Genomic DNA, 14,417 nt, shown 5'->3' on the forward strand with positions numbered 1-14,417 from the left:
GATATAGCAATCTTTTGACGAACTGGAACGCCACCATTGACTTCTGACAGTCGATTCGATTCCATTTCCCTTACGTTAGCGTTCATCCTCTAGTACTGTATTGTAGTCTACGTTCAGTCGTTTGGCAGAAACATATTCAACTGGCGCCACCTTGTGGAAATAAGACCTAATATGTATGGGTATGCTTATTGAGCCCATGGTATCAAACTTTGCAAACACATCATTATTTCCAAGACGGTGTACATGGCCATCGGTGAAGTCCAAAAATGGTGCGCATGACGCCTCTGTTTCTTGCATAAGGAAGACAATCTTTTACAAGGATATTTGAGTGGATAAATAGTGGATAGTTAAGTGGAGGTGGGACATGTTTTAATTGGCATGCTGTTTCAAATAAAAAAATATTGTTTCAATTGTTGACACATTCCAAAGCAAGGGAGTTACAATTGGTCATACGGTGTCAACATTTCAACTACATTCATCAAATATATATTCGACTCATTCTCTATTAGGTTTCCTAATTAAAGACTTGATGCAGTGAACACAGCTGAAAATAAATCTGGAAAACCTGCTCAGTTTGTTGATGGCTTTATATTCCTGTTACTATTACAATGGTACATTACACACATGGTCTCATTGATTTCTAGATGAAAGACAAACAGGCTAAAACATGAAGTACGCAGCATAACGTCTCTTAAAGTTGAACAGTGAGGATCAGTCAGTTCAGTATTGCAGGAGGACTAATGCCGGTCAAAACAAGAAGGACATTTCTCAAGCCGTCAAACCAGAACACACAAACACACACAGGCGTCATTTTCAAGAGAAATTCATATAATAGCCAAGAGGAGCACCCAAAACACTGGCCATTCTGGTTTAAGTGGGGCTTTAACATTTGTAACACATTTCAGTGAAAGTTGAGGTGAGATTATATAGTGAAAACGGCCCATAGGTGCGGGACGCATTGGGGATATGAGTTTCACAGTATTACACTTCCTCTCGTTCTCTTCACTTAACCCTATACTGTGAACATAAAGCCAGTTATTGCACAAAACTCAAACAAGGATATTCTTCTATGCCAAGCTTAATGTCTGGATTGCAGTTACAGGTCAAGTTACAGGTCAATTATGTATTATCTAGTGATCACAGAATTAGTACAACAACACCACCAACCTCAGCATAGTGTATTACATATTCAACTGATAGCTAAAGTGAAGTCCCACTATGACTCTCACCAAACCACTAAAATACTTTAATCTCTTTTCAGTATCATACTCCAACATTTCAAAATAGTCTGACAGAGCAAATCAATGATCTCCAATGTGATTTACCGATCATATGCTGATCATGGGTCACAGCAATGTAGCTGATATGCAACTAATACATGCAAATAAACACTATTTGCATCAGCAGCTATTCCTGCTCCATTACAGAATGCTCTATACATCCTTCATCGCTCCCTGAGAGACCAAGCTACAGACAGGATCTGTTGAGGCCTGTGCGTTATCCTGGTTGTCAAATCTGTTTCTACTCGCCAACTTCTTTCGCTACCATCCCGAACATGGAGGCTTAAGGCAACCAGAGCTGGATCAATTACATACAGTAGCTTGAAGACCTTCAAATACTTGAGGACGACCGATGCTTGAAAGTATTTGAGGTGCGCTTTATTCACCTTGATTTGAAGTTCACACTTTTGGGACTATTCCATTAGTTCCATTGTCCCGGACAAACCAAATCAAGCGCAGCACAAGTTTTTGAACGTATTTGACCTATGAGTAGGCTTATGGTTGGATGAGAGATTATATTGTTACAACGGAGACACATTTAAGTGCTGTAACACTGATTCATAATTTGTCAAAGGTACTTTCTTTGATGACATTAACACATCAACATGCAGGTTTGTTCATTTTCAAGGAAGCCTTTTTGGATTTTTGTTTGTTTGTTGCATCAGGGTCAAAGTTACAAACACTCCAACCCATGGCCATTTGTTCACAGTGATTTACGACTTTGAGCACACACTTGTCTTATATAGGGTTCAAATTACATAGACATGCACATAGACTCAGTATGTGAGGTTGCACTGAAATAGTGTGCTGGACCAAGGTAGTATTTCTATCACTGGAGGAGATGTTCATATTTGAATGCTTACGGGAATGCCCTGGTGTCTTATGGTAGAACCCACCACCATCTCCAGGCATCCCCTATAATTCGATAACAATTCTCCAATAACCATTTCTGGAGGACATTAGTTGATTCTCTGCCTTTTTTGGGGGGGAGGATAGCAACCCAGATATAGAGTGTTGTTGACCCAATTAGTTAATAGTCTCCCCTGTCAAGTCTCAGAGCTCAATGAAAGAGTTAACACTGGAGATGGGGGTGTTCAAGGAAGGCCAATGGGTTCAAATGTCTGAGGAGACCATGAAAGTTATAGCAGGGGGGAGGGATTGAGACACTCCAATGTCAATAGAATGATAGACATGGGACCACACACAGATTCCAATGTCTCATGTCTCAAGTGTTTCATAGGTTTCTCACAATGTGAGGGTGCACTGTACAAAGAGGTGCAGCGCGGGTGCACGGGCATCACTTTGCATCTCAAGTCGGTGTACATTGCCCTTGTATATTAGGTGTCAGCGAGTGTGTGCCAGAGCGTCAGTGGCGTCTATCTCTGTGTCATTCTATCCCAAGCCTTGTCCTGGAGAGCCACGGTGTGTGTTGACATTGGTACCAGACACTACTAGAGCATATGATTCCATTAGTCAACTTATGTCAACCAGTCATCACTTACTTTATAAGCAGAATGAGGCGTGTTAAAGGCTGGGCCGGGACAAAACAATGCTCACACTCCTGGACCATGTAAAGAACATGGATTGTGTCTAAATATCCATACTAGCGTACTACATACTTAAACTGCATACTCATTTCGACGTCTGATCTATTAGAATTCACCATATTTTTTCCCGACTCACATGTTTGGAAACAGCGGATAATCAGATAAATTGATGCGGTGTACCAAAATGAACGAATGGCCGGAGTCAACGCAATCGCTTATTAGATGACGCATTCGGAGTACTATGTTTGAAATTTCACATACTATAACACTCTTTTTTTTGTTGCATACTATTTAGTACGCTAGTATGGGCATTTGGACACGGTCACTGTCTTCAAACCCAATAGTTACCAACCCTGATCTCGAAAAGCTAGAGTGTGCAGAGAGGCTTTTTTTTAATCCCAAGCCAACAACACATCTTATTTCAATAGTGATCTACGCATTGTGATTGATTAAGCCTTACTATAAGACATTATAAAGGCTCATATATGCTTAGAACAACTTATAAAGCACTATACCTGCAGGATGTTTTAGAACTGGGGTAGAACAAAAACCCACACATACTGCAGCCGTCAAGCACCAAGTGGGAAGATTAGAACCCTTGTATCCCAAGGTGCAAATGACACATTGACTTCTGGAGGTGTCATACAAAGTAGTGGACTGGACCAACATTAATATTCTTAATAATGCCTATAGAGATGGGACTGTTAACCCAAAATTAATATTCTTAAAGCTTACAGAGATGGTACTGTTAACCAAAATGTATATTCTTAATGCTTACGGAAGTACTGCTAACCAAAAGGTGAAGACTATGCACACTGCAATCACACTGAAGTACTGTATCCTTCCTTATCATCAATGCTTACGTGTGGTTTATCGATAATGTTTTGACCCTTAGGTCTACCTTCGGTCAAAACGTTGTCAATGAAGCACATGGGAGCATCATTTGCAGTAAGTCAAGACTTCTTTAGTCTTTTACAAACATATTCTTGGATCTCTAGCACCTGCTTAAAAACACTGGACATTTTCCTCCTACTCTTTAATACTTTTAACAATAACTTTTGGGGGTGCCCTAATCTGTTCATTCCTACCCTGCTTCTGTGTGCTATACCTGGTCCCAGATTTGTTTGTACCGACAGCACACAATCTGGTACCTGTCTAGCTGCAGTGTCCTTTCTCCATCTCATCTCTCCTCCTCCAGCCTGTTCAGGCAGTCCACCACGTCCTGCCCGCTGGCCCAGGGCACCACGCTGACCTTAAGGCCCTCGGTCCCAGCGTCCTGCATCTCCTGCAGCAGCCGGTGCATGGGAAAGTGCCTCCTGGGGAAGGCCGTGTCGCGGGGCCCCAGGGCCAGCATGGGGCAAATGTCATTGGCCCCGTCCCCCACGTAGAACACCCTCTGGAAGGGGCAGCCGCCGCGCTCCTGCTGCCGCCGCGCCAGGTACCCGCGTACGATCACCTGCTTGCACATGTTATCGGGGCAGCGCTGGCAGTCGTGGGCGTGGAAGGGCAGGAGCACCAGGCGCCCCTGAGCGTCAAAGCTGGCCGGGTTGGTGAAGATCCTGTGGAAGAGGTGGCGAGCCCCAGCCCTCTCCAGCCATGCCTCAATGAAGTACATGTTTGCGTCGGAGACCACCACCAACTCAAAGTCCTGCTTGCGGGACTGGAGGTACTGGAAGAGAGTGAGAAGGCCGGGCGTGGGGGGGATTTGCTCGACCTTGGAGCGAATGGAGTCCTCAGTGACGCCCTGCTCAGCCATGTAGGCCAGGATGCGTTGCATTTGCTCGTTGTAGTAGCCCTCGCGGTACGAGTGTCTCAGCCAATCGGGGAGCTGCTGGCCCGGGGCGGCACGCACCACTGCATCGTCGCTGCTCTCGTTGACGATAGTCTCGTCAAAGTCGAAGAGAACCAGGAAGCGTTTGGGTGGGGACGGGACTGGGACCGTGGAAGGGACAGATGAGGCAGCCATGTTTGGGGAGCGGTGGAGCGGTGGCTCGCCCACACCTGAGGAAGACAAGAGGACATGGGGACAAAAGAGAACAAAGTGAGTCATGCCAGTGTTTACCATGGTGGTCAAAACCTACTAGTGGCTTCCTTTTGAGTTGTGACTTAAGACTGTGACCTAGCTCAAAAATATTGCCCCGGTGTACTATAGGCCAATAGTACTGTACATTTTGTGAACCACTGTGGTGTGCTTTTGGCTGACATCTTGAATCCTGAATGTGAAAAATGGTCTTATCACCCTCTGCCATCATGTCATGTCATTGCTGGTATGCCTCTGGTCCAGACTCCACAAGTAAAAAGTACTAGTACCACATTATGGGTCGCTGCGTTGCACAGACCTTGATTAAACCTGTTATTAAATCTGTGACTGAAAACACCTTTCCATGGAGACTTTCCATTGTGCAAGCTTAATGAGCTTTAAATTGCAACAACGTAAGGCGGCGGAAATGGGGAGAAATCACAACCAGCCCAGACTAAGTCCTTAGGACTGGACCTTGCGATTCAAGAGTTACTACAGGAGGAAAGGAAGAGATGTGGAGTTGAGATAAGAAAATGGGTCTGAGATACCGAATGGAATGTATCGAAGAGAAAAACAACAAGGAGCACATTCACATGCAGTTTATGGCAAGTGTGGAAAAATGTAGCCTCCCAGTTGTTTTGAAAGATATCACTTGAATGTCTAAGCTATAGTGCAGTAAAAATAATATCTGCACAACTTTATCATTAAACAGCACACTAGGCCTACACTTGGCAATATTCCAATGCTGAACATCTCCACATTCATTCAATAGATTAACACGGAGCCCCCTAGGATACAGTCCACAGCCTAAACCTTGGAATGATGCCATTTTGACATAAGAGCTAGGCTTCAAGCAGGCACAAGGCACTACTGTTGCAGTCTTGCTGAGACTGGAGTGGGGAAAGAGGGCGGGGCCACAAGGATATTACATCACACTGCATATCTTGACCATAAGTGGACCAACGCTGAGCACTCAATTGGTTCAATATTCCCTAGTGTCCCAAGTGTTCCTAAAATCAATCATAGTAACAACTAAATAATAATTAGGTCTAAGTAACCTAATAAATAGTCGTGATAAATTATACGGTCTTAGTAAATGTTGCAACCCATTGAAATGGCATATTGGCTGCTGCTGTTTGTTGATTTAAAGTAACAGCTTTGTTAGTTTGCATGGTTGGATTTTATAGGCCTATGCAATGGTGCCTATATGCATTTTAAACCCAGACCGTTACAACATAGAACTCTTACGTGAACAAATCGCCCGATCAGCAAAGCAGAAGTGCAACTGCAGATTAAATAATTAAAGTGTAAAGAGCAGCGCAGTGCTGCAACATTTGCGCATTGCAATCCCAAAAGAAAAACAAAACGTCCTGCCCATTTTGGAAGAACAGTGTTAGATTATGGGCTATTCCCAGGCCGATCAAAGACACTTTGCTGATACAGCCTGCGTAAAATCAAATACAGATCTAATTTCACACATGCCAATAGAACTGTTCCAACGCACCTCATCAGATGACTGATAAACGCTGATTTCCATTCCCACACTGGTCCCCTTATTTATAGTACATATCCACTGACTAAGCTGTCTAAATATACACTCGAACAGCTATTATTAATGCGACTAAAGGTTACCCTTGAAGGTCCGTAGCGCAGCCCACTCCACTGTCCGATTTGGGTACATTGACCGTACATTTTTGGGGTTTCAAAAGACAAAATCAATATTAAGCAGAACAGAGAGAATAAATAGACGATATTATGACATCAAATAATTATACCGGTGAACATGTGTTTTCAAATGGTCAGCTCTGTGCCCCTCGTCCTGAGTGGTTGGTGGTGCCCGGCTACCGCATTCTTGTGTCGGCGACGGGACATTTGCTTCGCCTCGCCGGGTAGCGGGGGCAGATGAATTAAATGCATTCCAACTCCCCCACCATGGGCGTCAAAACCAAGGAGAGCGACAGCCGCGATGACGTCCAACTGCGTCCCAGTGACGCGACAACATAGGAGGCGGCTACACTGTTTACGTGCGTAGATTAGGCTACGCGCTATCAGCCATGTACTAACACTCTTTGTATAATAGAATAGAATAGACCTAAATTATCTCATTGGTGGGTGCTTATATTTGTCCTATGTATGTAGGAACTGGATTTTTGTTTGTTTGTTGCATATCCCAACTCCCCATGAGACACCCTTGGAGAGTGGGGCCATGACCAGTGTCTGCCATTATCAAAGGCAACCCCGGTGAAATCAGGTTTAAATGCCTTGCTCAAGGGCACATTGGCAGATTTTTCACATTTTGGCGACCTTTTAGTTACTGGCCCAAAGCTCTAACCTTTAGGCTTTCTGCCGCGCTAGTGATATTGCTGAAGAAAAACACCATATGAGAAAATGTGTCAATAAAGCATAGTAGACCGCTGTAGCCTACTGAAGTATTTAAAAACGATTCAATGGTAGTTCATTGCATTTGTGTAGAGTTGGAACAGAGCATGCCTATGTTTGTTCATGTATGTGCAACACTCGTGACCTACACACATTATCATGGTAACAGTCCCCATGTGGGCCACAGTAATCTGTTTTATAGATCTCCTGTATCTTCTGTTCTCAGCCATCGAAGTGGTGGAACATAGTGCCATTGTACAAGCTCTGCCAACAACTCCACTGAGTGCTGGTCAAGGTTGTTCAATGGTAGGCCACATTACAGTATATTGACTATTAATCGTCAATGGAGTTCAAGTTCTTAGGTTGGAAGGGTTTCAGGGAACCTTCTTAGGCTGTTTCAATGTCATAAATTGAGATCTAAAGATCAAACAAAAAAACAGGATGCCTTTTGGCAAACAAAGATATTAAAGACAACTTTTCTAATGCTATGAGAAAATGACTACTAGACAGTTTGACAGAACACTTTATGTTAACACTTGATCACATAGAGAACCTCTCCCTCAATGTCAGCCAAACAAACGAGCTGATTGGACTTCAGAAGGAACCAGGATGGGCACGCCTCCATCCTTATCAAAGGGGCCTCCGTGGAGACCTACAAAATGTCAAGTTCATCTCTGAGGAGCTGAAATGGTCAAACTACAAACTAGAAGGCACAAGAAGGTGGTGACTCCCTGCATTTCTCCATTTGGAGACTTTCTCTCCCCTCAACAGGCATCTACCCTGCCCCCACCCCAATGGACACTTATCATGCTGAATACATTTACATTTGAGTCATTTAGCAGATAGCCACCACTACCCCCCTCCCCCAGTTGCCCTGCCCACACCCCAATGGACATTAATATTTATCAATGTCACAGTTGTGAACATATGTTATTATTATACATTTGTTTGTTTCATTGTTTCATTCACAATTGCACTGTTGGAGCTCAGAGCTTAAAATCGAATCTATATATTTTGTCTCAAACTTCCAACCTCATCATGACCAAGCTTCTGCTCACCTGCACAGAAAGTTGAAATTGAATTGTATTTAACTTCTGGCTTCCCGTGGACTGTTTTTGTGCATCACTGTAGACACTGGGGGTGAATTGAGCAATGATAAACCCTGGATTGCTGATGCTGCTGTACCTATTGGTCATCGAGTGGCTTTGAAGCCACCTGTCGGCCATTTTGTCATTCCCCAGTAGGAGCAGTCCTCCGTAGGAATGAATGGATTCTACAGTATTTCAATTAAATGTTTCAAGGACAAAATTACATGTATTTAAATATTTATTTTTGTTTTAGTGGGACAGTAACATTAGTAATATAAAAAATGATACTTTAAATCTCAAAAAAGGACAATGTTACGGTTTGCTCACATAATATAATTTAAAAGTATGTATTATGATTTCTGTAATAGAATAAAATTGTCAAGACGAATGTAGACATTAATAAAAGCATTTCTATGGCTTCCAAAATATATTTTTTGTAATGGGTGGGAGTGCCAAGATGGAGGCACCGTGACTTCAACACAGCGCCCCCAATTGGTTATCTAGTGTATATATAAATAATTGGAATTGAGCCCATCATTAGCTTTCCGTGATGTAATGGCGACCTCTTGTGGTAGGTGTGCTCACATCGTGTCAGTTATTTTACCGTCGAGGAAATTGTACTTTGATGTATTAAAAAAACAAAAAAATTATTCCCCCAACAAATGTATCTAAAAACTTCGAATGGGTACTTGGTAACGCTAATGTTCCCTTTTTTGTTCTCACAAAAAATAGTTGCTGTTTTTATGTTTTTGACGACACCATTGACTCATTCACGCAGCCCTTTCACTTTCCATTTCTTGAGAACCGAGAATAATCTCTCTCAGATTTGCAAGCAATAGTTCGTCATTTTGCTCTGATAACATATCTCGTTTCATATTTGAATCTAGGACAAACGCACACAAAAGAAAGGTAATATCCAAAGATTTTAATAAATTGCTCAAATATCAAATATATTTGCAATGTTGTTGGCCTAGTCTGAAGGTGCATTAGGGTATGTGGCTCTTATCCAGGTAATGGGTTGGCCTATATTTTGCGAGCCACAACATCATGACTTGAATTACCAGCAATGCAAATCAACATAGTTAACTTTTTTTGATTAAACATGGAGTGATTTACACAGACAGATTGCTTTATGATTTGTTCATATCTTTGCGCACATCATGTATGGAAGCAGTTATTCAGGCCTGTCTAACGTAGTCTTGTTCTGAAATGATTTCGGCAATAAAAATGTATTTACATTTACGTGTCAGAATCATTGATCATATGATATTGAAATGACTGAAACCTGAGGGTTTCAATACTGAAAAGAATTAACGCGTTCTGAGCTGCTATTATAACTGTATACTCTTTCAAAACGGTTGAATTGATTGGGTTGCGATCAGTGATTGCAATTTCATCATTTGGCAAAACATTGTTAACTGTGGATGTCCTTGGCCTTGCCTAATCTTACAGATAAATAACAAGGATGGCGAAGGAGGGTGGAACGGTCAGAGTGTGTGGGTTACCCCTAGATATCAGTAAAAACAGACTGATCGACAAGCTCCACATTCATTTCCTGAGGAAGAGGAATGGAGGAGGGGACATTTCATCTGTCACGGTCTCCAAGACAACGCCTGGCTCTGCCTTCATTACCTTTGAGGACAGTGAAGGTTAGAGGTCATCGGTGGGCTTGGGAAAAAAATGAAGGAAGTAGATAGTATAATAAGTAAAACATAGAGAACCTTAAGAGGAAAAGTACTGAAAATTACAAGATGTTTTGTGTATATACCACACATATCTGAGTCATTGGTCTGACATGCAATTATCTTGATGAGGGACATCCTATAGAGCACATCCTATAATGCATATTCAGGTAGCCTACAGTGTGTCCTTGAGGAGTTTAACGTGAACGTAATATTTGTTGTCTTTTTTCAAATTCTACATGACACGCAGTGGCTCGGAGAGTGGTTGAACATCAGAATCACACATTATCAGTGAATGACAAGCAATATGAGCTAAGTGTGAGTTTGCACAACAAAGAAATTGACCCAGATGAGGTAAGACATGCGAATAAACCATCTAAACATCTAATATTTTTAGTCAAATTCTAGTCTCACTCTTCTTAATTCAATCTTTCAGCTCTTTGTGGAGACAGCTGTGACAGTGGACTACAGCAAATTGAATGGGGGCAAAACATTGATATCTGACATCCTCAAAAATGCCTGCAACATAAAATGCACCTTTCACGTTCATGCTGACCTCTGCACTTTCAAAGGTCGCTACACAGAAGTCCAAATCCTGACCAAGTGTCTGCTGAGACTTTTCAATTCACAGACCTCAAAAGATGTCCATTCCCTTAAAGCTGAGGCCACCAAGGATGACAAAAGATACAACTCTGCTCAAGGACAAACAGAAAGACAGCAGGACACTGACACCTCAGGACAGGCCAACGGACAGGATCTGGGGAAATGTTCCAGTAGAGCCTCTGAGAGTAATCGTGCCCTTCTTCAAGAATCTTACACCAATGATAGAAAGGGAGCGGATGCATTGTACACATCATACACCAATCATAGAGAGGAGGCGGGGGCATTGCATACATCATACACCAATCATAGAGAGGAGGCGGGGGCATTGCATACATCTTACATCAATGACATAGAGGATGCAGTGGCTTTAGAGAAGGGAACCTTAACGGAGGACTTCTCAATGGTCATAGACTCAGACATCTTCCGATACCTCCGAAAGCACTGCTCGGCTGAGTACCAGAACATCCTCGACAGGCATGGAGTAGAGATACTGGACGTCACCACCAGGGATATCACCACCCTCTATCTGCAGCTTAAGACTGGGGCCACTGGGCGAGGGGTGGAGCGTCTAAGGCTTGCGCATGGGGAGCTGGGCTGGCTGTACCAAGACAAAGAGGCCCAACTTCGCAAGGAGCAGTTGGTTAAGGAAAGCTTCCCCAGGTTGGGGCTCCAGCAGGCTTTTAAAGCCTTAACGCAGAGATTCACAAAGCTGCTGATCAATGAAGACAACTCCAATGTCTATCTGGTGGGCAGTGGAAGTGACGTGTCGGAGGCCAAGCAGTTCCTAATGGACATGCAAGGGACAACAAAGGAGCACGGTCAAGAGTTATTTCACCCCTCAGGAGATGCGTCTCTATCCTTTGTGCCTGACACCAAGCTTAGAAAACAAAGGGCTGTGAGGAGCAAAGAATTCAAAATGGCGGCCACATTTGGGAGAACTATGGGTTCTGAGACACTTGAAGATGATGAGACTTGGTCCAGCTTGGGTGACGTAAAGGCTCCTGAGGATCACCAGACAAATAGTTTCTCGTCCACAAAACTCATTGGAACGGACGACCAGAAATTCGATCGTGGACCAATTTCAGGGATTACGAGTCAGAAGGTTGAAATGTCAAGTTCTGGTCCAAGGGATCTCCAGGAAGACACCCTCTTCAAAAGGTATGAACCATCGTCCACTGCTTCCTTGTCTGGTAAACCCCCTCTGAACTTGGCACAAAACAATGAAACCAGACCCACAAAAGCAGCAAACTTTAGTGGATTCCAGGGCTACTCAATGGATGATATGGACATGTCTGTGGACAGGGCGGTTCCAACTGGCGTAGTCCAACAATCCAAGTCAATTTCCACTCTGAGACGGTCCAACAGTTTCTCAGGGCAGGTTAGGACTAAACAAGTCAGAAAGGACAGCAGCTCAGCTGTAGACCTGTTTGGAAAGACCAAAGGAGGCGAAACTACCAGTCACCCAGAGACTAGGCAAGTCTTCAGTGTAGAGCTGGTGGTGCCCACAACTCAATGGTTATACATAAAGGAGGTTTTCCACATACTGCTAGAGGAAGTAACCTCTGACCTGCAGATGACGGAGAAAAAAACATTACATGAGGTCGTCCTCCATCTGAGAGGGAAAGATCCAGCCAACGTCTGGATGTGTCAGCAGGTGCTGAAAGAGCAGATTGCCAAGGTAGCCGAGGACTTCTCCACCCATGAGCTGTTGTTAACACAGCTGGGTGTGTCAGACTCGAAGAATGAGACAGTGGAGGTGTTATGCACCACTGTGAGAGAGACATGGGAGAAAGTGAAAATCATTCCAATGCCAAATACTAAGAGCATTTTAATCTTTGGTCCAAACCTGGATTGCATGGAGGCGATGTCATTTCTAAAAAAGATGCTTCGTTTTGGGACAGAGGGGGAACAGACCATGGAAGAGAGACCTATTGATCTTAAGAAACCATCTTCTGATTCTGCATCCAACGCTGACATAAACTCCTCAGCGGCACATCAGAGCTCTGCCAGTAGTGACAAACAAGACCAGGAGACCACCTCTGCAAACAACATTGCTTCATCAGGGAGCTTGGAGGGAGTCAGCCAATCAGATGTGAAGAAAGTGCCTGTTTTGAAGCTTCGGTTAGGAGCATCTGGTCCCCTGGATGAAAAGAGTTTCAGGACAATCAGTGCTCCCTATAAAACAGAGGGGTCACTAAGAGTTACAGAAGGAAATGATGGTGCAGCACCATTACCAGAGCACAGTGCTCAGAGGTTGACAGGGCCAAAGCCTGAGGAAAGCCAGATACCTAGCAGTAGGGAACTGCAGACCCAGAAGGACCATAGCGAAGGAAATGCCGGTTTGTCCTGTATATGTGGAACCGCAGGGGCATCTGTATCTTGGACGGCTGGTGGAAAAGCCATGTGCCCGTCATGCGTGGAATGTGCAAAGTCTCATGCAGTGAATCCACAAAGCGCCACCGCCAAACATTACGGGGCAAGCCGGTCCAATGAGAAACAAGATGTGAAAGACACCGAGGTGAAGGCCAGTCCATCTTGTGTAGGTGGAACCACTGGGGAATCTGTGTCTATGACTGCTTGTGGCGGGGCCTTGTGCCAGAATCACATCCATCCCGACTGTAAAGTACGTCCTAAATCTCGGGAAGGTGTCGTGGGCATCCGAGGGACCATGACCCGCAGTGAGATGTCCATCAGTCTGGTCGGGTACAACAAGGATACAACGCTGAAGATAACCTACAACATTCCTGATGGCATCCAAGGGGTAAGGTCTAACCTTTGAGAATTGGGAATTGTTCAAAGGGATTGGAAATGACAGTTTGCTTAGGCTACACTTTTATATCACACATATTTATTACTGCCGAAATGTTTCATGTTACAAAAGCTCTTGATTTGAATCCACCTGATATATAGCCACGTGTGATCAACACTGAGATCATCAGTCGACAGGCATTAAAGAATCCTTATGACAGTCGTCCAAAGGTGTTATGTCTAGGGTGTGTAGATGAGGTCTTACCTATAGATGTGTGTTGCCATCCTCGTGATCTACATACCACCTCTGTGCAGGAAGGCCATCCAAACCCTGGGGGGTCTTTCCAAGGGGGCACGTTCCATGCCTTCCTGCCTCTGAATGAAACGACTCTCAAGCTTCTGCCATGCCTCCAACGTGCCTTTCATCGAGGCCTCACCTTCAACGTGAGAGTAGGGGACATTAGGGATTGTGTGACCTGGGGTAGCATCCCACACAAGACCAGCATCGAGGGAGGGATTTCCAGGTGAGTTTTTTTGTCCAATGTACAGTATGAAAACTATGACATTGAAATATGAAACTAATTTCAACTATAGTGGCAGTGCCATAATCCAAGATTCTTACCCTGGTAGGCCTAAAAGATGAGTTGAAATAGGTTTGGTAGATTGTGGTCCTAAATAAGTCTCCCCTCTATAGGAATGGATACCCAGACTCAAGATATCTCAAATGCTTAGCTGAGGCACTGAGGTCTCATGGTATCGAGGGCTGAAAAACTGCAATGGATCAAGACATGAGAAAAAACTCAAACGGACCGAAGAGCGCTTTAAAAATGTAATCATTCATTATTTTTGCTGTACATTTTCCTATGTAGACACTAAAGTTATATAACAAAAAAAAGTAAGGTTCACAATATATATTGTTCTATGAAAAATAGTCACAATCAGGAAATGTTCATGATAATGCCTATGTAATACACTGAAGACGCATATGTTGAACACATACTGTATATTGGTTGACTCGAATGATTAAAATACAGATATCAGTTCAGATGTCATTTGGCTCTCTTTTCCAG

The 14,417-nt window shown here is 43.6% G+C and overlaps 2 protein-coding genes across 3 annotated transcripts; one reads left to right on the forward strand and one right to left on the reverse strand.

Annotated features, from left to right (window-relative positions):
* Positions 1-352: 352 nt before the first annotated feature.
* Positions 353-6,801, reverse strand: LOC115106628 (probable phosphatase phospho1). 2 transcript variants are annotated; one of them, XM_029629542.2, is made up of 2 exons: positions 6,623-6,801; positions 353-4,828 (listed from the first exon to the last, which is right to left on the reverse strand). In XM_029629542.2, exons 1-2 carry the CDS (start codon positions 6,630-6,632, stop codon positions 4,008-4,010), a joined length of 831 nt encoding a protein of 276 aa, XP_029485402.1. In that variant the 5' UTR covers positions 6,633-6,801; the 3' UTR covers positions 353-4,007. The 2 variants fall into 2 exon arrangements, with proteins under 2 accessions (XP_029485402.1, XP_029485403.1); XM_029629543.2 differs by lacking the exon at positions 6,623-6,801 and adding an exon at positions 6,352-6,608.
* A 2,301-nt stretch (positions 6,802-9,102) lies between these two features.
* Positions 9,103-14,392, forward strand: LOC115106629 (uncharacterized). The gene is made up of 6 exons (XM_029629545.2): positions 9,103-9,223; positions 9,767-9,963; positions 10,247-10,350; positions 10,433-13,360; positions 13,663-13,871; positions 14,042-14,392. The coding sequence occupies exons 2-6, from the start codon at positions 9,780-9,782 to the stop codon at positions 14,112-14,114; spliced, it is 3,498 nt and encodes a 1,165-aa protein (XP_029485405.2). The 5' UTR covers positions 9,103-9,223; positions 9,767-9,779; the 3' UTR covers positions 14,115-14,392.
* The last annotated feature ends 25 nt before the right edge of the window (positions 14,393-14,417 follow it).

This window comes from Oncorhynchus nerka, linkage group LG23, assembly GCF_034236695.1.
Source record: "Oncorhynchus nerka isolate Pitt River linkage group LG23, Oner_Uvic_2.0, whole genome shotgun sequence".
NCBI classification, from domain to species: Eukaryota; Metazoa; Chordata; class Actinopteri; order Salmoniformes; family Salmonidae; genus Oncorhynchus; species Oncorhynchus nerka.